At 47.3% G+C, this 22,716-nt stretch overlaps 2 protein-coding genes across 6 annotated transcripts in view; one reads left to right on the forward strand and one right to left on the reverse strand.

Annotated features, from left to right (window-relative positions):
• Positions 1-241, reverse strand: part of LOC100988175 (zinc finger protein 569) — a 60,037-nt gene extending 59,796 nt beyond the window's left edge. The window contains exon 1 of one of the 2 annotated variants that reach the window (XM_063600220.1): positions 164-241. The gene's annotated coding sequence lies outside the window, so the exon portion shown is untranslated. The remainder of the gene's footprint in view (positions 1-163) is intronic. The other variant, XM_063600219.1, reaches the window with a different exon arrangement.
• Positions 13-20,541, forward strand: ZNF570 (zinc finger protein 570). Of its 4 annotated transcripts, XM_063600221.1 has the most exons (6): positions 482-504; positions 1,251-1,334; positions 5,448-5,545; positions 6,823-6,949; positions 7,280-7,375; positions 19,080-20,541. In XM_063600221.1, exons 4-6 carry the CDS (start codon positions 6,916-6,918, stop codon positions 20,432-20,434), a joined length of 1,485 nt encoding a protein of 494 aa, XP_063456291.1. In that variant the 5' UTR covers positions 482-504; positions 1,251-1,334; positions 5,448-5,545; positions 6,823-6,915; the 3' UTR covers positions 20,435-20,541. The 4 variants fall into 4 exon arrangements, with proteins under 4 accessions (XP_034800205.1, XP_034800200.1, XP_024782525.2 ...); XM_034944309.3 differs by lacking the exon at positions 5,448-5,545 and having other exon boundaries at positions 309-492; XM_024926757.4 differs by lacking the exon at positions 5,448-5,545 and having other exon boundaries at positions 372-504.
• The last annotated feature ends 2,175 nt before the right edge of the window (positions 20,542-22,716 follow it).

Consider the following 22,716-nt stretch of genomic DNA (forward strand, 5'->3'; position numbering starts at 1 on the left):
GCCTGCGCACTTCCACACCAGCCCGTGTAGTGTGATGCTGGGCCCCGTCCCTATGACCGGGCCAGGCTCGGAGCTGCAGGGAATCCGGACTTTCGGGCTCTCTGGAAGGCCGGGGAGAGGTCAGTGTGGGAGGACCTGGTGGGGAGGAGGCCGTGTTACAAACCCTGCGCGGAGCTGAAGCGCTGCTGCCAGACACTGCGACGCCGCGACCTTTTCTACTCCGGACTACGTTTCCCAGCGGACCCCGCGGGAGTTGGGCCGGCGGCCCCTTTGTGTCCTCCGGGGGCGGAGGCAGCTGAGGCGCTTCTTTCCGGGCCCGTAGGGGCTGGGTTCCATCCAACTAAGGGTAGCGGTGAGACCCGAGTGCAGATTCCCCGAGCCTTCGGGGCAGGAAGGGGATCTTCCACCAGTTCTGTTCTGCAGGTCGGGAGTGGGCTGAGGAGTGGCGTGTGGGTCTCCGGAAGCTCGTCCCAGGCCATCTGTGTGACTCAGGTGCGAGTGGAGGTTGGTACCGTTCAGTGCGAGGCTGTCACCCCGTGTGCCTGTCCACGTCCTGTGTGACTGGGTGCGAGGAAGTCAATGGCACCGTGGAATGTGAGGCTGTGAGTTGAGGCGGGAGCGGGCGACTGTTCGCTGCACCTTGTTGGGCCGATACCCGCGGCCTCTTTGTGACTGGGTTGTGAGATTGTCGCTTTTGATAGATACCCTGGTGTCTGAGCCTTGCCGGTATGGGAAAGGGTGCCCGTGTGAGGCAGTCCATACCCATGGCCTCTGACTGTGGCGTGGGTAAGACGGTGGTTGGCACTGTAGTTTTTCAGACTCTGATTATGTGGGGGATTGAGTGAGAGACTGTGTGCCACGGAGAGGCTTTTAAAGCCAGCCCAAGTCATATCAATGTGCCACCAAGTTTCAGAATCACTGATTTATTGGAGAGGAGGATTGTGGGGTCAGGTCCTCTTTTATTTGATCTTGGTGCTCTTATTTGTTAGTTCTGTGTCTTTATGTGAAAACTTACATTCCTCTGAGTCTGTATTTGTAAAGCCTAGAACATCTGTTGTTAACCTAAGGAATTGGGAAATGATTTAGGCATCAGTTAAATTGTATGCAAACAAATTCCTAGGTCTCCATTATGCTCTCTCTATTGGAGGGAAGGTTGCAAGAGGAGGAAAGAGAATCCTAAAAAGTCTAGACTGGTGATTCTGGATGCTGCAAGAAAAGTCTAGTTTCTCATGTTCTTTTCCCCATCTCAGTCATCTGAGGCCACTGCTATTTCCCAAGAGAAGAGCCAGGAGGAAGAAAGAATGGCTGTTGGGCTTCTTAAAGCCATGTACCAGGTGTGTTGGTGTTTTCTCGATTTCCTGAATACCTGTCTGCTTTTCAAAACAAGCAGGTACTAATTTTCCTTCTGCTGAAACGTTTCTGGGTAACCAGTCATGTCCCTTATCAACAGTCTTCATTGGATTCCCATCTTATTCAAGATAAACGCGTAAGTCCTTGTCTTGACCTGCAGGGCCCTGCATAATCTGGTCCCTGACTGTCCCTCTGACTTCATCTAATTTTTCTCATCCTGTCTTTAACTCAGTCACTCAGTTCCAGCAACACTAGCTTCCTTGTAATGTGGTGAGTACATTCTTATTTATTCTTTTTTTTTTTTTTTTTTTTTTTTTTTTTTGAGACAGAGTCTCACTCTGTTTCCAGGCTGGAGTGCAGTGGCGCAATATGGCTCACGGCAACGTCCACCTCCTGGGTTCAAACGATTCTCCTGCCTCAGCCTCCTGAGTAGCTGGGACGATAGGTGTGCGCCATCACGCCCAGCTAATTTTTGTATTTTTAGTAGAGACGGGCTTTCACCATGTTGGCCAGGATGGTCTGAAACTCCAGACCTCAGGTGATCCACCTGCCTCGGCCTCCCAAAGTGCTGGGATTACAGGCGTGAGCTACCATGCCTGGCCAGTGAGTACTTTTTTTTTTTTTTTTTTTTTTTTTTTTGTTGAGACGGAGTCTTGCTGTCTCCAGGCTGGAGTACAGTGGCACGATCTAGGCTCACTGCAAGCTCCGCCTCCCAGGTTCACACCATTCTCCTGCCTCAGCCTCCCAAGTAGCTGGGACTACAGGCGCCCACCACCACGCCTGGCTAATTTTTTGTATTTTTAGTAGAGATGGGATTTCACCATGTTAGCCAGGATGGTCTTGATCTCCTGACCTCGTGATCCGCCCACCTTGGCCTCCCAAAGTGCTGGGATTACAGGCTTGAGCCACCGCACCCGGCCACTGCACCCATGCATTCTTAATGCATGGCCTTGCACTTGCTATTCTCTCTGCCTGGGATACTGTTCCCTCAGATACGGATACAGACCAACTTCCTCACTCTAGTCTCTAACCAAACAACGTTCATTCATTCTAATTTTTAGTAAGCACCCATTACCACTGGGTGTCGCAGGTCTTAGTCCCTCATCCTGTTCTCTACATTTACTACCCTGGTGATCTCATCCTGTCTCATAGCCTCAAATACCATGTATATGCCAACAACTACCAAATTGTGTACAGCCCAGACCTCTCTCTTGAACTCTAGACTTGTATACCTGACTGCCTACATCTTCATTTGGTTGAATAAGAGATATGTCAAATGCAAACATCTTACAAATGGAGTGAAATGAGCCATTGGCGGTTTTGGAACATGAGTGACATGAACTGATTTTCATTTTGGTAGCATCACTCTGGTTGCTACTGAGAGTAAACTGAATGGGACAAGGATAGAATTAGGGAACTCAACTAGGAAACTCTTAACGTACTTCCCTGGCTCCATTGCTTAAGCTAAACATCTTCTATCAGGAAATTAGAGACTTCAAAATACATCCAGAATCAGACTACTTTTTTTTTTTTTTTTTTTTGAGATGGAGTCTCACTCTGTCACCCAGGCTGGAGTGCAGTGGCACAATCTCAACTCTCTGCAACCTATGCCTCTCCCTGCTTCAAGCGATTCTCTTGACTCAGCCTCCTGAGTACAGGCACGTGCCACCATGCCCAGCTAATTTTTGTATTTTTAGTAGTGACAGGGTTTCACTATGTTGGCCAGGATGGTCTCTATCTCTTGACCTTGTGATCCGCCTGCCTCGGCCTACCAAAGGCGGGGATTACAGGCGTGAGCCATCGCACCTGGCCCAGAGTACTTTTTACTATCACCACTGCTTCCATTATGTTCTGAACCATCATCTCTCACCTGTGTTACTGTGGTACTCTCCTAACTTCTCTCTCTACCTCCACTCTTGTTCTTTTTAGTCTGTTCTCAATGGAGCAGCCAAAGTGATCTTGTTAATACATAAGTTGTATGATGTCATTATTTATAGGCGGGGGTGGGTGGAAATAATAGAAAGCATAGACAACTCTTTCAAAAAGTTTAGCTATAAGAGAAGGAGAGACCTGGGCACGGTGACTCACGCCTGTAATCCCAGCACTTTGGAGACCGAGGTGGGCGGATCACCTGAGGTCAGGAGTTCGAGACCAGTCAGACCAACATGCAGAAACCCCGTCTCTACTAAAAACACAAAAAATTAACCGGGCGTAGTTGCGCATGCCTGTAATCCCAGCTACTCAGGAGGCTGAGGCAGGAGAATCGCTTGAACCTGGGAGGTGGAGGTTGCGGTGAGCTGAGATGGTGCCATGGCACTCCAGCCTGGGCAACAAGAGTGAAACTTTGTCTCAAAAAAAAAAAAAAGAAGGAAAGAAATGGGTGGTAACTGAAGGAGAAAGTCATAACTGACAAAGTTTCAGAAAGATGGATATATGTTGGCAGGCTGATGTTAAAGATTCAGTAGAAAGGGAAATTTGAAGATGAATAGAGAAAAAGGAATTGCTGGAACAATGTGCTTAAGTAGGTGAGAGGAGCTAAGTGTTTGGCCTTTTCTAGGGAAGTGGGTTGTTCAGTTATAGGAATAAGTGCATGTTAGGGTGTACAAGCACAGGTGCAGGTGGATGTGTAGATGTGGTGGGAGTTTGTGGGAATTATCTTTCAATGGGTTTTGTTTTCTCAGAGAAAAAGTAAGATTATCAGCTGAGAGTGAGCATGGGGAAGGAGATCTTGAAGGTGTGAGGCGAGAGGGGACAGTATCAAATGGTCATTTAGCAGAGTGAAGGGATGAATGGACTAGGGAAATGTATCATGCAGCATTTCCGCCCACTTGAGGTTAAGTGATCATGAATTTAAAGTGAGACTGCTTAGCATGGTTGGTATGATTTTCTCTAGCAGAGTTCAGCTATGCAGGATACAGGCACAGAGTAAGCAGAAAAATGGCTGTGGTTTAACCAAGTGAGTACAGTTAAGTGAGAGAGGGGCAGAGAAGACAAGGGCATATGCAGGGGGTGATTATAACAGGTGGTTGTGCTGGGAAGTGAGGGTACTCGGGGATGAGGAACAGTGAAAAAGTGGCAAAAAGTGGTAAGATCAGTGAATTGTACTTCTCCAGAATTTGATTTCTGGTGGAGTCAAGTAACTATCCAGTTTGGGGTATCATAGGGCAACAGTTGAGGTATAGGAGGTAGAAGTCAGAGTGGGATAATTGAGGTTATGAAGGGTTTGGTACTGACTGGTACTGACAAGGTCTGGGTTATGACCATGGGAATGAATGACTGTAGAAGCGTAGAGGATGAGACTATTCCAGGAGAGAGGGGTCAGAGAACTAAGAGGCGAGGTTGTGGGGAGTATTATTTATGTGGATATCGAAGTGACCAAAGAATGATAGGAATGGCATTGAAGAGAGTAACAGTGAGTCAGGTGCTGAAGAATTTAAGGACTGACAGAGAACTGGTGTCTATCAGAAATTAGTAGATATATATCACAAGGAGGGATTGTGATTGACATATCCTAATTTCATGAGGTTTAAAACTAGATGTCTTTTAGGGAGGAGGAAATGGTTTGGAAATAAGAGCAAAGAGGTGACCTGCCTCACCTTCAGGTGCTGTGGTACAAGGAATGTGGGGAATAAAACATTCATCAGTGACAGGGCATCAGGGGAAGTCGTTCTCTCAGCTGGAAGCCATGTTTCTTTAAGGGCAGAAAGAAAACAGGAAAAAGTGGGAACTGTAGTTTTGCTTCAGACTGGTTTAATGATAATTGTGAATGGATTTTGAAACCAAGTATTTGTTAGGGGTCAAATATTTTAAGATCAGAATTTAAGCTCCTATGTTGACATAGAAATTATTTTTGTTGACTATCAAGAATCAATGGAAAATATGTATGTCATACATTTATTATATGTATTTATATAAGCTAAGGAAAACATTTTAGGAAGCATTGTTAGCAGGAGCAGAAAGGGAGAGATTTACCTACTTCCTATAATTAAGTAAGAAAAAAGGTGACTGAGCATTGAACTTGAAGAATTTTGCTTCTGTAGAGATAGTTTCTTTTGTTTTGTTTTGTTTTTGAAACAAAGTCTTGCTGTGTTGCCCAGGCTGGAGTGCAGTGGCCCAATCTCAGCTCACCGCAACCTCTGCCTCCCGGATTCAAGCGATTCTCCTGCCTCAGCCTCCCGAGTACCGGGGATTATAGGTGCGCACCACTATGCCCAGCTAATTTTTGTACTTTTAGTAGAGACAGCGTTTTACCATGTTGGCCAGGCTGTTCTGGAACTCCTGACCTCAAGTGATCCACCTGCCTCGGCCTCCCAAGTGCTGGGATTACAGGTGTGAGCCATCTCACCCAGCCTAGAGACAGTTTCTTTAACTGTAACAAAATTGTGTCCAATGCAAAAGGTTGCATTGACAGGTTCACATCTTTTAATTTTGTAAAAAATTAAATTAATACATACACATATAATGTATGTTTGTTTCATCAGCAAGTGGTCACATTATAGAAACCTGGAATCCAGTGGCATCACAGCAGCATTAAGTTTTTTTTGTTTTGTTTTGTTTTTGTTTTTTTTTTTTTGAGATGGAGTCTCGCCCTGCCGCCCAGGCTGGAATGCAGTGGCACAATCTTGGCTCACTGCAACCTCCGCCTCCTGGGTTCAAGCGATTCTCCTGCCTCAGCCTCTGGAGTAGCTGGGACTACAGGCATGTGCCACCACACCTGGCTAATTTTTGTATTTTTAGTAGAGACAGTGTTTCACCATGTTGGCCAGGCTGGTCTCAAACTCCTAAACTCAGGTGATCCACCCGCCTTGGCCTCCCAAAGTGCTGGGATTACAGGCGTGAGCCCAGCTCAGTATCAAGTTTTTAAGAACTTTCTCTAACTCCTGTAGGCAGAAGCAATATTATGAGTAGAACACCCATTTCTTTACACGAAATTTTGGGAACTCTGGATTAAAGTATTTGAATTTTAATGGAATTGATGCTCTGCTCTGCTTGGTCTAGCACAGTTTTCAGAGATACAGTGAATACTTTCTGGTATTGTTTTTGATCCCTTTCTAGCTTCTTGAAATTTTCTTCAAACCACTCATTGATTAATTCAACTGAGTCAGAATTTGAATACTTCACATGTGCCAGGTTCTATTCTGTAGCTGGGGATAAAGCAGTGACCAAAGCCAAAACATACTCTGCCCTCATGGAGCTTAAATTTTAGTTGAGGAGGGTGAAGAACAGGCAATGAATAAAATAATTAAGTGCAGTGGAGAAAAATAAAGGAGGGTTAGGAAATAGGGAATTGGGGTGGAAGCAATGCTATTTTATACTGGAATAATCTGAGATATACAAAGGCCCTGAGTACAAATATGATAACATGGTTACATATTTGAGGATGTAATATCAGAGAGAGCCCAGTGTGCCTAGGGCAGAGGAAATGAGGTGAATATGGTAAGAGATAAGGTTCTTCCATTTATTTCATTTCAGGAGTTGGTGACCTTCAGAGATGTGGCTGTAGACTTCTCCCAAGAGGAATGGGATTGTCTGGATTCTTCTCAAAGACATCTGTACAGTAATGTGATGCTAGAGAACTACAGGATCTTGGTATCACTGGGTAAGGGTACCTTCTTGCAAAACAGCTTCTGCTCAAAAGGGGCTCTTTGCTACCACTATTGTGAATTTTTGGATAATATCTGCAAAATTTGGCTGAATGTCTGCTGCCTATGCCAAACAAATGGCTTAGTGTTTGTGGATTTGGCAGTGAACATATTCTTGGCCTATGCCTGAAGCTTCATCTTCCTTATCCTTCTAATACATGTCCTTTACACATTTCTCTCTTTGCTTACTGTAAACTCCCTTTTCCCTGATGAGCTAAGGATTGAATGTGAGTTCTGGAATATCCACAGCATGACAAAATTCTACTTTTTTTTTTTCGTGTTTGCAGGACTTTGCTTTTCCAAACCAAGTGTGATATTATTGTTGGAACAAGGAAAAGCACCCTGGATGGTGAAGAGAGAGCTGACAAAAGGCTTGTGCTCAGGTTAGTGAAGAGGAAATTGGCAAAAATCTTTGCACGTGACAGCTCAGCTTGACTCAAAGGTATCACCTCTTCACTCTTCAGGCTTCCAAATTCTTCTCAAATGTTCTAGGTTTTCATAAAGATTTGGGGCCATTTAGGATGTTCTCCCACATTTGTTATTTTTAATTATTTCCCTTCTCTTACTTTCCTATCTCCTTTCTAATAAGTCCCATCCCCTCTCAGTTTCATAAGCCTCTCAGTCTTTAAAAAATCTTGTAGTAGTCTTATAAACTTTTTTTTTTTTTTTTTTTTTTTTTTTGTGACAGAGTCTCGCTCTGTCACCCAGGCTGGAGTGCAGTGGTGCAGTCTCGGCTCACTGCAAGCTCCGCCTCCCGGGTTCAAGCAATTCTCCTGATTCAGCCTTCCCAGGAGCTGGAATTACAGGCACATGCCACCACGCCCAGCTAATTTTTGTATTTTTAGTAGAGACAGGGTTTCTCCATGTAAGGCTGGTCTCAAACTCCTGACCTCACGTGATCTGCCTGCCTCAGCCTTCCAAAGTGCTGGCATTACAGGCATGAACCACTGCGCCTGGCCTCTTATACATTTTTGAGCTCTACAGAGCATCAGAAGTGTAGGCAGCCTTGGGGACTGAGTCCTCAACCTGAGGGATCTGATGCTATCTCCAGGTAGACAGTATCAAAATAGAGCTGAGGTAGAGGACACCCACTGCAGAGTTCATTGCTTGCTTGTTGGTGGAGAGAAATCCCCGCATTCAGTCACAGAAGCCTTCTGTGTTTATTGTTGTGGTGCGAGAGAAGAGGAAAGACAGGTTGCATGTGTGATTTTTCCTAAGGTGCTCATTGTGGGGGAGGTTGTCGTGTGTGTGTGTGTGTGTGTGTGTGTGTGTGTGTATTTGTAACTTTTTTTTTTTTTTTGAGACAGAGTCTCGCTCTGTTGCCCAGGCTGGAGTACAGTGGCATGATCTCGGCTCACTGCAACCTCTGCCTCCTGGGTTCAAGTTATTCTCCTGCCTCAGCCTCCCCAGTAACTGGAACTACAGGCACCCACCACCACGCCTGGCTAATTTTTTTGTATTTTTAGTAGAGACGAGGTTTCACCATGTTGGCCAGGCTGGTCTCCAACTCCTGATCTCAGGTGATCCGCCAGCCTCAGCCTTCCAAAGTGCTGGGATTACGGACGTAAGCCACTGCACCCAGCCTCTAGCTTATGTTTTTGATACTTTAAGAAACCTTTCTATGTTCTGAGTTCATATAGATATCTGAAAATAGTCTTTTAAAGATTGTCCTTTTATATGTAGGTCCATAATCCAATTGGAACTTATTTTTGAGGATTATTTTAAATAAGAATTTAATTTCTGTATCTTATGGAAAACCAAAGGTCCCAGATATTTTTTGAATAAATGCTCCCTCTGCCTGTTTTTCTGAATGTTACCTCTTAATATACCAAGTTTTAGTCTATATATGGGTTTGACTTTAAGCTTTATTCAATTTCATTGATCTCTGTTTCCTTATACCAGTACCACACTGTCTTAATAAAAATAGTTTATTAGAAGGATAATTATCTGCTAGGGAAAATCTCTACAGCTTGTTTAAGTTCTTTAGAATTTCTTGTTTGCCCTTCGGACATCAATATAAAGTTTAGGGTCAACTTGTAAATTTCTATCAGAAAACAACAAAATGCTGTTAACTTTTGATTCAAATTTTAACTTTTGATTCAAATTTTATTCTGTAATCAATTCTGGAAATTTTAAAAATTCATTAACATGGTATAGCTCTCCATTTATTTAGGTTTTTTCACTTTTTTCAGTGTTTTATAATTTTCTCCAAAAAAGGCTTTGCACATTTTCTGTTAGATTAATTGTAAACATTAAACATATTAGTTTTGTTGCTGTGTTAAATGTTATCTATATTTTCTGTTTGTTGCTCATATATAGAAATGAAATTATCTTTGTATGCATTGGCCTTATATCCAGCAACCTTGCCAATCTCTCCTGTTAATAATATTTTTAGATACGTTTGGATTTTATGTATGAGTAGACATATTTGTGAATAATGGTAGTTTCTTCATTTTCAATTCTTATACCTTAATTTCTTTTTCTGTTGCCTTTGTTGTATCTCCAGTATAATATGAATCGAAGTAGTGATAACAGGCATTCTTGTCCACTTCCGGTCTTAATAAGAATACTTTAGCATTTTGTTTTTTAATAATTTTGATGCTTAAAAGTTTTTGGTACATACCCTTTCATTCCTGTTTGCTAGAGTTTCATTGTGGAAAGCTTTTGAGTTTTAACAAATGTTTTTCTCCATCTGTGGGTGATTTTACCTCTTAATAGGTTTTAGTTTTTCACATCTTAATGTGGTAAATTACATACATTTTCAAATGTTGAACCAACATTGCATTCCCAAGTTAAACCCATCTTTATATCTTTTCCACTTTTTGCTAGTTGCTGTTTGCCAATATTTTGTTTGGGTGTTTTGCATTTGTATTTATTAGTGAATTTGATCTTCAGTTTTCCTTTCTTGTCAGATTTAGGAATCAAGGTTGATTAGTCTCGTAAATTCTCTTTTTCTTCTTTAGAAACATTTGTGTAAAATAAAAATTGTTTGTTTTTTGAATGTTTGGTAGAACTTTGTTCATTTTGGCTTGGAATTTTTATTGTTAAAAGAATTTAAACTAATCATTCAATTTGATATGTTCTAAAATTCTAGGTTTTCTATTTCTCCTAGAGGCAATTAGGGTATTTTTTTCTAAATATTTTTAGTTTTGATGTAAGTTTTCAAACTTATTAGATGAAGTTGTCCATTATTTTTCTGGTTCTCAATGATTTCTTGATCCGTGAATTATTTAGAAGTTTGAAATTGAAGGCTTTTGTTTGGTACTTGTTTAATTGTATGACGGTTAGAGAATGGGATCTCTTCAATATACATTTATTGAAAGTATTTTGAGACTTGCTTTATTTCTTAGGGCTAGTTTTGGTAAATATTCTTTGTGTCCTTGAAAATAATATGTATTTTCTGGTTGTTGAATACAGTGTTTGATATTTGCTCATTAGGTTAAGCCCATTAACTGTGCTGGTCAAATCTTCTGTGTCCTTATGAATTTAAAAAAAATGTCTTTGAGCCATCAATTACTGGGAGACATGTTAAAGAAACTTCTACTCTGGTGGTAAATACATAAATTTTTTTCTTGTAATTGTAACAGCAGTTTTTTTTATATTTTAAAGGTATTTCATTTGGTCATATGTTTTTAGAATGTTTTATTTTTCTAGTGAATTCTTATATTATTGTTACTCTCTTTAATTCTAGTGACTATCTGATTAAGCAAAAAGAATTCACTTAACATTGTTACAGCTATATTTGCCTTTTGTTAATATTTACTTGATGTAGTTTTTCCCTACTCCTTTATTCTCCGGCTTGCTAGGTGTTTCTCTTATAAGCAGTATTTGGATAAACATTTTTTAAAATCCAGTCTGATAACCTTTATCTTTTAACCAAATGATGGTGGTCAGTTAAATTTTTTGGTACTATTAATAGATTTGGATTTATTTTCCACTATCTCACTTTCTTTTATAAATTGTGCCTTTTCAAATTTTTCTTATTTCTTGGTTTTTCTCCATCTCCTAATTTGAATGTTTTACGATCTATTTCTATTCTGTACTGGTTACCTTAGAAAATCTAACATTTATAGTCACCTTAACAAAACCTAAAATTAATTCTAATCTTTATATTTGACCACTAAAAATACAAGAACGTAGCCAGGCACGGTGGCTCACGCCTGTAATCCCAGCACTTTGGGAGGCCGAGGCGGGTGGATCACGAGGTCAAGAAATAGAGACCAGCCTGGCTAACATGGTGAAACCCCGTCTCTACTAAAAATACAAAAATTAGCTGGGCGTGGTGGCATGCACCTGCAGTCCCAGCTACTTGGGAGGCTGAGGCAGGAGAATCGCTTGAACCCAGGAGGTGGAGGTTGCAGTGAACCAAGATCGTGCCACTGCACTCCAGCCTGGGCAACAAGAGCAAAACTCCATCTCAAAAAACAAAACAAAACAAAACAAAACAAAACAAAACACCAAGAACCTTAGACTGTCTTAACTTCACTTACCCTCATTTCAGTTATTCCTTGTTTTTCTTAAATTATTATTTTGCTTTATGAAGTTGTATAATAGACCATTATTATATTTATTTAATTTAGACCATATTATATTTAGTGTTGTTTAGATTTATCCACTTTTGGCTAGGTGTGGTGGCTTATGGCTGTAATCCCAGCACTTTGGGAGGCCAAGGCAGGTGCATCACTTCAGTCTAGGAGTTTGAGACCAGCCTGGGCAACATGGTGAAACCCCGTCTCTACAAAATGCGAAAATTAGCTGGGTATGGGGTGTGTGCCTGTAGTTCCATTTACTTGGGAGGCTGAGGTGGGAGGGTCGCCTGAGCCCAGGAGTTCAAGGTACAGTGAGCTGAGAACGTGCCACTGCACTACTGCCTAGGTGACAGAGCAAGGCTCTGTCTCAAAAAACAAAACAAAACAAAAAAATTATCCATGTTTGTCATTTTCCCTGTTCACCATTCTGTCCCAGAACTTTTTCCTGAAGTAACTTCTTTATAAATATTTATATACTATTCATATCAACTTTTATTGTTGTTATTGTTTTGTTCATTTATATGATAGTTTTACTGTCATGCATAGAAGAAGCTTTCTCTGTCAGTCATAGATTGACAGATTTTTTTTTTTTTTTGAGATGGAGTCTTGCACTGTCACCCGGGCTGGAGTGCAGTGGTGCAATCTCGGCTGACCGCAACCTCCCCAACCCGCGTTCAAGCAATTCTCCTGCCTCAGCCTCCCGAGTAGCTGGGATTACAGGGCGTGCCACCACGCCTGGCTAATTTTTTGTATTTTTAGTAGAGATGAGGGTTTCACTATGTTGGCCAGGCTGGTCTCAAACTCCTGAGCTCGTGATCTGCCCGCCTCAGCCTCCCAAAGTGCTGGGATTACAGGTGTGAGCCATCGTGCCCGGTGACAGATTATTTTTATGAGTGCTTTAAAAATACCATTCCATGCTTTTCTGGCTTCTGTTCTTGCTTTTGAGAAGTCAGTTTTCATTAATATATTCTTCCTTGCAACTTTTAAGAACTTTCTTCTTCTTGCCCTGGTTATTCTGTATTTTCAATGTGATGTATCTAGATGTAAATTTCAGCTGCTGTAGTTGGGATTTATTGTGATTTTTTTTATCTGACCATTAATGGACTCTGGGTAATTATCAGCTATTATCTCTTCACATATTGTCACTTTCCCATTCTCTGTGTTTATTTTTCTTAAAACTCCAGTTACATGTGCCTAAGACCAAACTCACCAGGGATAAATTGATGCTCCCAGCTTCAGTTCCACCTTACTTACTTGAAAGTGCCTTCCACAATCTGTTTGACCTCTGAGAGTTTACCTTAATTTCTTGCCAGCTTGGTAATGCAGCTAAAAGAAAGTTTTTCTATTTCTACAAAATTGTAAGCTTTTTTGTACCAGGAAGATTTGTCATTATAACTAGTCTGCTGTATTGCCAGACTACTTTAGGTACCTCATATAAGTGGAATCATACAGTATTTGTCCTTTTGTGACTGGCTTATTTCACTTACTGTAATGTCCTCAAGTTATATCTGTATTATAGCATATGTCAGAATTTCCTCCTCGTTTAAGGCTGAATAATCTATTGTACGTATATACCACATTTTGTGGTGATTTCATGGAATAGCAACCAGCTATTACTCCTCTACTCAAACCACTTCAATGGGTCTCCATCTGTGTTAGGCCATTGCACTGCTATAATGAAATATAATACCTGAGACTGGGTAATTTCTACGAAAAGAGGTTTAACTGGCTGTCAGTTCTGCAGGCTGTACAGGAAGCATAGTGGCATCTTCCTCCGAGGAGGTCTCAGGAAGCTTCCAATTATGGCAGAAGGTGAACAGAGAGCAGGCATATCACTTGGCAAAAGCCAGGAGTGCATGAGAGATGGGGGAGGTGCCACACACTTTTAAAGGACCAGATCTCATGAGAATTTGCTATCATGACACTACCAACAGGATGGTACTAAACCATTCATGAGGACTCCACCCCCATGATCCAGTCACCTCCCACCAGGCCCCACCTCCAACATTGGGGATTACATTTCAACACGAGATTTGGATGGAGCTGTATTACCATCTGTTACGGTTTGGCTCTGGATCCCCATCCAAATCTCATCTTGAATTGTAATCCCCATGTGTTGAGGGAGGGACCTGGTGGGAAGTGATTGGATCTTGGGGGCAGTTTACCTCATGCTGTTCTCATGATAGTGAGGAAGTTCTCATGAGACCTGATGGTTTAAATGTGGCAGTTTCCCCTGCTTTCTCTCTCTCTCTCTTTCTCTCTCTCTCCCCCTCCCCCCCTTTCTCCCTCTCTCTGTCTCTCCTGCCACCTTGTAAAGAAGGTGCGTGCTTCCCCTTCATCTTCTGCCATGATTGTAAGTTTCCCGAGGCCTTCTCAGCCATGCAGAACTGTGAGTCAATTAAACTACCCAGTCTCGGGTAGTGTCTTTACAGCAACGTGAAAACGTTCTAATACACCGTCCCTCTCAGAGTAGAAGCCAAATTCTTTAGAAGGCCGGTGAAGCTTAAATAATCTCATTACCTTTTACCTCCTGACTTTATTATTTTTTTTTTTCTTTTTTATTGATCATTCTTGGGTGTTTCTCGCAGAGGGGGATTTGGCAGGGTCACAGGACAATAGTGGAGGGAAGGTCAGCAGATAAACAAGTGAACAAAGTTCTCTGGTTTTCCTAGGCAGAGGACCCTGCGGCCTTCCGCAGTGTTTGTGTCCCTGGGTACTTGAGATTAAGGAGTGGTGATGACTCTTAACGAACATGCTGCCTTCAAGCATCTGTTTAACAAAGCACATCTTGCACCGCCCTTAATCCATTCAACCCTGAGTGGATACAGCACATGTTTCAGAGAGCACAGGGTTGGGGGTAAGGTCACAGATCAACAGGATCCCAAGGCAGAAGAATTTTTCTTAGTACAGAACAAAAGGAAAAGTCTCCCATGTCTACCTCTTTCTACACAGACACAGCAACCATCCAATTTCTCAATCTTTTCCCCACCTTTCCCCCCTTTCTATTCCACAAAACTGCCATTGTCTTCATGGCCCGTTCTCAATGAGCTGTTGAGTACACCTCCCAGATGGGGTGGTGGCCGGGCAGAGGGGCTCCTCACTTCCCAGTAGGGGCGGCCGGGCAGAGGCGCCCCTCACTTCCCCGACGGGGCGGCTGGCCCGGCGGGGGGCTGACCCCCCCACCTCCCTCCCGGAGGGGGCGGCTGGCCGGGCAGAGGGGCTCCTCACTTCCCGGTAGGGGCGGCCGGGCAGAGGCGCCCCTCACCTCCCGGACAGGGCGGCTGGCCGGGCAGGGGGCTGATCCCCCCACCTCCCTCCCGGACGGGGCGGCTGGCCGGGCGGGGGGCTGACCCCCCCACCTCCCTCCCAGACGGGGCGGCTGGCCGGGCGGGGGGCTGACCCCCCACCTCCCTCCCGGACGGGGCGGCTGGCCGGGCGGGGGGCTGACCCCCCCACCTCCCTCCCGGAGGGGGCGGCTGGCCGGGTAGAGGGGCTCCTCACTTCCCGGTAGGGGCGGCCGGGCAGAGGCGCCCCTCACCTCCCGGACAGGGCGGCTGGCCGGGCGGGGGGCTGATCCCCCCACCTCCCTCCCGGACGGGGCGGCTGGCCGGGCGGGGGGCTGACCCCCCACCTCCCTCCCGGACGGGGCGGCTGGCCGGGCGGGGGGCTGACCCCCCCACCTCCCTCCCGGACGGGGCGGCTGGCCGGGCGGGGGGCTGACCCCCCCACCTCCCTCCCGGACGGGGCGGCTGGCCGGGCGGGGGGCTGACCCCCCCCACCTCCCTCCCGGACGGGGCGGCTGGCCGGGCGGGGGGCTGACCCCCCCCACCTCCCTCCCGGACGGGGCGGCTGGCCGGGCGGGGGGCTGACCCCCCCCACCTCCCTCCCGGACGGGGCGGCTGGCCGGGCGGGGGGCTGACCCCCCCCACCTCCCTCCCGGACGGGGCGGCTGGCCGGGCGGGGGGCTGACCCCCCCACCTCCCTCCCGGACGGGGCGGCTGGCCGGGCGGGGGGCTGACCCCCCACCTCCCTCCCGGACGGGGCGGCTGGCCGGGCGGGGGGCTGACCCCCCACCTCCCTCCCGGACGGGGCGGCTGGCCGGGCGGGGGGCTGACCCCCCCACCTCCCTCCTGGACGGGGCGGCTGGCCGGGCGGGGGGCTGACCCCCCCACCTCCCTCCCGGACGGGGCGGCTGGCCGGGCAGAGGGGCTCCTCACTTCCCAGAAGGGGCGGCCGGGCAGAGGCGCCCCTCACCTGCCGGATGGGGCGGCTGGCCAGGCGGGGGGCTAACCCCCCCACCTCCCTCCCGGATGGGGCGGCTGGCCGGGCAGAGGGGCTCCTCACTTCCCAGTAGGGGCGGCCGGGCAGAGGCGCCCCCCCCCACCTCCTGGACAGGGCGGCTGGCCGGGCAGGGGGCTGATCCCCCCACCTCCCTCCCGGACGGGGCGGCTGGCCAGGCGGGGGGCTGATCCCCCCACCTCCCTCCCGGACGGGGCGGCTGGCCGGGCGGGGGGCTGCCCCCCCCACCTCCCTCCCGGATGGGGTGGCTGGCTGGGAGGGGGGCTGACCCCCCCCACCTCCCTCCCAGACGGGGCGGCTGGCCGGGCAGAGGGGCTCCTCACTTCCCAGTAGGGGCGGCCGGGCAGAGGCACCCCTCGCCTCCCGGATGGGGCGGCTGGCCAGGTGGGGGGCTGACCCCCCCACCTCCCTCCCGGACGAGGCGGCTGGCCGGGCAGAGGGGCTCCTCACTTCCCGGTAGGGGCGGCCGGGCAGAGGTGCCCCTCACCTCCCAGACGGGGCGGCTGGCTGGGCGGGGGGCTGACCCCCCCACCTCCCTCCCGGAGGGGGCGGCTGGCCGGGCAGAGGGGCTCCTCACTTCCCGGTAGGGGCGGCCGGGCAGAGGCGCCCCTCACCTCCCGGACAGGGCGGCTGGCCGGGCGGGGGGCTGATCCCCCCACCTCCCTCCCGGACGGGGCGGCTGGCCGGGCGGGGGGCTGACCCCCCCACCTCCCTCCCGGACGGGGCGGCTGGCCGGGCGGGGGGCTGACCCCCCCACCTCCCTCCCGGACGGGGCGGCTGGCCGGGCGGGGGGCTGACCCCCCCCACCTCCCTCCCGGACGGGGCGGCTGGCCGGGCGGGGGGCTGACCCCCCCACCTCCCTCCCGGACGGGGCGGCTGGCCGGGCGGGGGGCTGACCCCCCACCTCCCTCCCGGACGGGGCGGCTGGCCGGGCGGGGGGCTGACCCCCCCACCTCCCTCCCGGACGGGGCGGCTGGCCGGGCAGAGGGGCTCCTCACTTCCCAGAAGGGGCGGCCGGGCAGAGGCGCCCCTCACCTCCCGGATGGGGCGGCTGGACAGGCGGGGGGCTAACCCCCCCACCTCCCTCCCGGACAGGGCGGCTGGCCGGGCAGAAGGGCTCCTCACTTCCCAGTAGGGGCGGCCGGGCAGAGGCGCCCCCCCCCCACCTCCTGGACAGGGCGGCTGGCCGGGCAGGGGGCTGCTGGCCAGGCGGGGGGCTGATCCCCCCACCTCCCTCCCGGACGGGGCGGCTGGCCGGGCGGGGGGCTGCCCCCCCCACCTCCCTCCCGGATGGGGCGGCTGGCTGGGAGGGGGGCTGACCCCCCCCACCTCCCTCCCGGACGGGGCGGCTGGCCGGGCAGAGGGGCTCCTCACTTCCCAGTAGGGGCGGCCGGGCAGAGGCACCCCTCGCCTCCCGGATGGGGCGGCTGGCCAGGCGGGGGGCTGACCCCCCCACCTCCCTCCCGGACGAGGCGGCTGGCCGGGCAGGGGGGCTCCTCACTTCCCGGTAGGGGCGGCCGGGCAGAGGTGCCCCTCACCTCCCAGACGGGGCGGCTGGCCGGGCGGGGGGCTGACTCCCCCACCTCCCTCCCAGACGAGGAGGGAGGACGCTCCTCACTTCTCAGACGGGGTGGCTGCCGGGCGGAGGGGCTCCTCACTTCTCAGACGGGGCGGTTGCCAGGCAGAGGGTCTCCTCACTTCTCAGACAGGGCGGCCGGGCAGAGACACTCCTCACATCCCGGACGGGGCGGCAGGGCAGAGGTGCTCCCCACATCTCAGATGATGGGCGGCCGGGCAGAGACGCTCCTCACTTCCCAGATGTGATGGCGGCCGGGAAGAGGCGCTCCTCACTTCCTAGATGGGATGGCGGCCGGGCAGAGACGCTCCTCACTTTCCAGACTGGGCAGCCAGGCAGAGGGGCTCCTCACATCCCAGACGATGGGCAGTCAGGCGGAGACGCTCCTCACTTCCCAGACGGGGTGGCTGCCAGGCAGAGGCTGCAATCTCGGCACTTAGGGAGGCCAAGGCAGGCGGCTGGGAGGTGGTTGTAGCGAGCCGAGATCACGCCACTGCACTCCAGCCTGGGCGCCATTGAGCACTGAGTTAACGAGACTCCGTCTGCAATCCCAGCACCTCGGGAGGCCGAGGCTGGCGGATCACTCGCGGTTAGGAGCTGGAGACCAGCCCAGCCGACACATCGAAACCCCGTCTCCACCAAAAAAATACGAAAACCAGTCAGGCGTGGCGGCGCACGCCTGCAATCGCAGGCACTCGGCAGGCTGAGGCAGGAGAATCGGGCAGGGAGGTTGCAGTGAGCTGAGATGGCAGCAGTACCGTCGAGCTTCGGCTCGGCATCAGAGGGAGACCGTGGGGAGAGGGGAGAGGGGAGAGGGGAGAGGGGGGAGGGGGGAGGGGAGAGGGGAGAGGGGAGAGGGGAGAGGGGAGAGGGAGCTCTATCTACCACACAGTCCTTCTCTGAATATCCATTTGCCTATTTTCCTACCTCCTGACTTTATATCCTACTACTCTTTCTATAGCCACACTGGCCTTCTTAATATTCCCCAGACATAGTAAACATGCTTCTAGTTTTGGGCCTTTGAACCAGCTGCTGCCTCTTTCCTGAATGCTTTTTCCCCAGAGACTTGAATGACTGACTGACTTTTTCACTTTCTTCAAATCTTTGCTTAAATGTTAACTTGTTGATGATTCCTAGCTCTAATTTCATCAATACCCATGACATCCCCTACCCTGATTTTCTTTCTCTGAAGCACTTAGTATCTTCTAACATAAAATGAAATTTACTTATTTATCACTTATTTTCTGTCTCTTCTAAGAAAATAACATCCCTGAAGGTAAAGATCTTTGTTTTGTGATATTAAAAGCATCAGAACAGTATCTGGCAAAAGGCAAATATTTGTTCAGTGAATGTTCTTGAATGAAGCAGCTAAAAGAATGGAGATTGTTTCAGTGTCTATTTTATGAATACAGGCATAAAATTGTAACCAACTCTGACCACATCTCTAATTTCTTCCTGCCCGGAGATTTACTGATTTTTCTTTTATAATTCTAATCATTCCTTCTTAGGTTTCTGTATGACCTATTTTCAGTTTCTCTTCTTGTACACTTCAGAACTGCAAAAGCCAATGTTCCTGTGGGTTTTGCTATTTAATTCACATATTTTACTTTACAGATGTACTTTATTAAATGTACTTTCTGATACTCAATAGAGGAGACATTTTTTCTTATTATTACTTTTCAGGCTGGGAGCCTATATGTGAGACTGAAGAATTAACCCCAAAGCAGGACTTTTATGAAGAACATCAATCCCAGAAGATAATAGAAACACTCACAAGCTATAACCTTGAATACTCCAGTTTGAGAGAAGAGTGGAAATGTGAGGGCTATTTTGAAAGGCAACCAAGGAATCAGAAGGCATGTTTCAAGGAAGAGATAATCACTCATGAAGAACCCCTTTTTGATGAGAGAGAACAAGAATATAAATCTTGGGGAAGTTTTCATCAGAACCCACTGCTTTGTACACAAAAGATAATCCCCAAAGAGGAGAAAGTGCATAAACATGACACACAAAAGAGAAGCTTTAAAAAAAATTTAATGGCTATTAAGCCCAAGAGTGTCTGTGCAGAGAAGAAACTTTTGAAATGTAATGACTGTGAAAAAGTCTTCAGCCAGAGTTCATCCCTTACTCTTCATCAAAGAATTCATACTGGAGAGAAACCCTATAAATGTATAGAGTGTGGAAAAGCCTTCAGCCAGAGATCAAATCTTGTTCAACATCAGAGGATTCATACTGGAGAAAAACCCTATGAATGTAAGGAATGTAGGAAAGCCTTCAGTCAGAATGCACACCTAGTTCAACATCTGCGAGTTCATACTGGAGAAAAACCTTACGAATGTAAGGTATGTCGAAAAGCCTTCAGCCAGTTTGCCTACCTTGCTCAACATCAGAGAGTTCACACGGGAGAGAAACCCTATGAATGTATCGAATGTGGGAAAGCATTTAGCAACAGATCATCCATTGCTCAACACCAGAGAGTTCACACAGGAGAGAAACCCTATGAATGTAATGTCTGTGGGAAAGCATTTAGCCTTCGTGCATACCTTACTGTACATCAGAGAATACATACTGGAGAGAGACCCTATGAATGTAAGGAATGTGGGAAGGCCTTTAGCCAGAATTCACACCTTGCTCAACATCAGAGAATTCATACTGGAGAAAAACCTTATAAGTGTCAGGAATGTAGGAAAGCATTCAGCCAGATTGCCTACCTTGCTCAGCATCAAAGAGTTCATACTGGAGAGAAACCCTATGAATGTATTGAATGTGGGAAGGCTTTTAGCAATGACTCGTCCCTTACTCAACATCAGCGAGTTCATACTGGAGAGAAACCTTATGAATGTACTGTTTGTGGAAAGGCTTTTAGTTACTGTGGATCCCTTGCCCAACATCAGAGAATTCATACTGGAGAGAGACCCTATGAATGTAAGGAATGCAAAAAAACCTTCAGGCAGCATGCACACCTTGCTCATCACCAGAGAATTCACATTGGGGAGTCACTGTCACCACCCAACCCAGTCAATCACCAAGTCCTATAGATCCTGAGTCCTAAATGTTTCTAGAATTTATACTGTTTTTTATCTTTAATGTTGTCACCTTGGTCTGATTCATCTCACTCTGATTACTAATATAGCTTTCAAACAGGTCTTCCTGTATTTATTTTTGCTACCTTTAAATCCATTTCCCACAATGCACTCAAACGGATCTTTTTTTTCTTTTTTTTTCTTTTTGAGACAATGTCTTGCTGTGTTGCCCAGGCTGGAGTGCAGTGGGACGATCTCAGCTCACTGCAACCTCTGACTCCCAGCCTCCGCCTCCAGGGTTCAAGCAATTCTCATGCCTCAGCCTCCTGAGTAGCTGGGACTATAGACATGCACCACCATGCCTGGCTAATTTTTGTATTTTTTAGTAGAGATGGGGTTTTGCCATGTTGGCCAGGCTGGTCTTGAACTCCTGATCTCAAGTGATCTGTCTGTCTCGGCCTCCCAAAGTGCTGAGATTACAGGCATGAGCCACCACGCCCAGCCTCAAAGTGTTCTTTTTAAAGAATAAGAAAACACATATGGGCTGGGTGTGATGGCTCATGCCTGTAATCGCAGCGCTTTGGGAGGCCAAGGCAGGCAGATCACCCAAGGTCAGGAGTTTGAGACCAGCCAGACTAACATGGCGAAACTCCATCTCTACTAAAAATACAAAATTAGCCGGGCGTGGTGGTGCACGCTTGTAATCCCAGCTACTCTGGAGGCTGAGGCAGGAGCATCGCTTGAACCCGGGAGGCAGAGGTTGCAGTGAGCCGAGATGGCGCCATTGCACTCCAACCTCGGCAACAAGAGTGCAACTCCGTCTCAAAATAAAAAGAAAAGAAGAGAAAAGAAAACACATGTTACTATCTCCAGTTAAAACTTTTTTTTTTTTTGCTTGTTATTGTTCTTAGACTAATATTCACAGCCTTTAAAATTGTCTGCAAGGCTTTTGTTATTTGGTTCTTACACACTATTCAGCCTTATTTTATTCCAGTCTTCTTCTTTGGGCACTAGGCACTTCCCAGGACTAAGAGCTTAGATTCTGGAAAATCATAGCTCCAACACTACTGTGGCATTGCGTGACTTTGAGCAATTTGCTTATCTAAACCTCAGGGTTTTCTTTAAATCTTAAAATAGGAATAATATAGGATACTGTACTGTAGAAATGTAAGTATTAAGTGAAATAGTGTCTGTTGTAGATTCATGCATATTAAATGAGAAATTTGCATGTAAAATACTTCATATAGTCTGTCAAATATAGCAGATATTCAATAAATGATAATAGCTAACATGTATTGAGTGCCCACTACACATCAGGCACTGTCTTACATACTCTACATATATTAACTCATCTACTCCTCACAAAACAAGATTCCTTATTGGACAAAGTGGAGCATTCCTGCAAAACACCAGTTCAGAATTTGGAAAATCTAAAAATGTTAGAACATAAATGGCAGTCTTTGTACTGTAGCTTAGTAGTTGTTATAAAGTCAGGTAGTGGAACTATAACACTGACAGCCAGTTTTAGGAAGTTTCTAAAGATAATGAATTGGATAAGCCAATTAAGAAAAATAGAATTCACTGGGAAGAATGCAGAACCTACATTTAAATCAAGGAAGTAATAGAAATGGTCACAATTAACCAAAAAAAACAAACATAGAAATTCATGTGATCCCCTTAAATAGGCACCACACCCTGGCCAGGTACAGTAGCTCATTCCTGTAATCCCAGCACTTTGGGAGGCCGAGGTGGGTGGATTATGAGGTCAGGAGTTCGAGACCATCCTGCCTAACATGGTGAAACTCTACTAAAAATACAACATCTCTACTAAAAATACAACAGTTAGCCAGGTGTGGTGGCGCACGCCTGTAATCCCAGCTACTCAGGAGGCTGAGGCAAGAGAATTGCTTGAACCCAGGAGACAGAGGTTGCAGTGAGCTGAGATCGTGCTACTGCACCCCAGCCTGGGCAATACAGCAAGACTCCATCTCAAAAAAAAAAAAAAAAAAAAAGCACTACCCCCAGCTAATTGTATGGTTAAATTCAGGTAATTTAGAAGGCATGTAAAGTGTTCCATACTATAGAAAAATGTAAAGTTTTAAAATTATTTATCCAGTGGTTGCAAAATTGAAATCAAAAGGGGATTAAGGGAAGAAAACAACAGATAGATACACAAATAATATAGGCATTCATTCTGTTAATATTGAGTAATTATTATTTGTCAGACACTGTTTTAGGTATGAGGAAATGACAGCAATACAAAGGCCACATTCTCATGGAGTAAAATTCCAGAGGTG

The sequence above is a fragment of the Pan paniscus genome, chromosome 20 (genome assembly GCF_029289425.2).
Source record: "Pan paniscus chromosome 20, NHGRI_mPanPan1-v2.0_pri, whole genome shotgun sequence".
Classification (NCBI taxonomy): domain Eukaryota; kingdom Metazoa; phylum Chordata; class Mammalia; order Primates; family Hominidae; genus Pan; species Pan paniscus.

Coding starts and splice junctions, on each gene's coding strand:
- ZNF570 (XM_034944309.3), top strand. CDS start 1,302: ATGGCTGTTGGGCTTCTTAAAGCCATGTACCAG. Junction 1,335..6,822: donor TTCTTAAAGCCATGTACCAG/GTGTGTTGGTGT, acceptor ATTTCATTTCAG/GAGTTGGTGACCTTCAGAGA. Junction 7,376..19,079: donor GACAAAAGGCTTGTGCTCAG/GTTAGTGAAGAG, acceptor ATTACTTTTCAG/GCTGGGAGCCTATATGTGAG.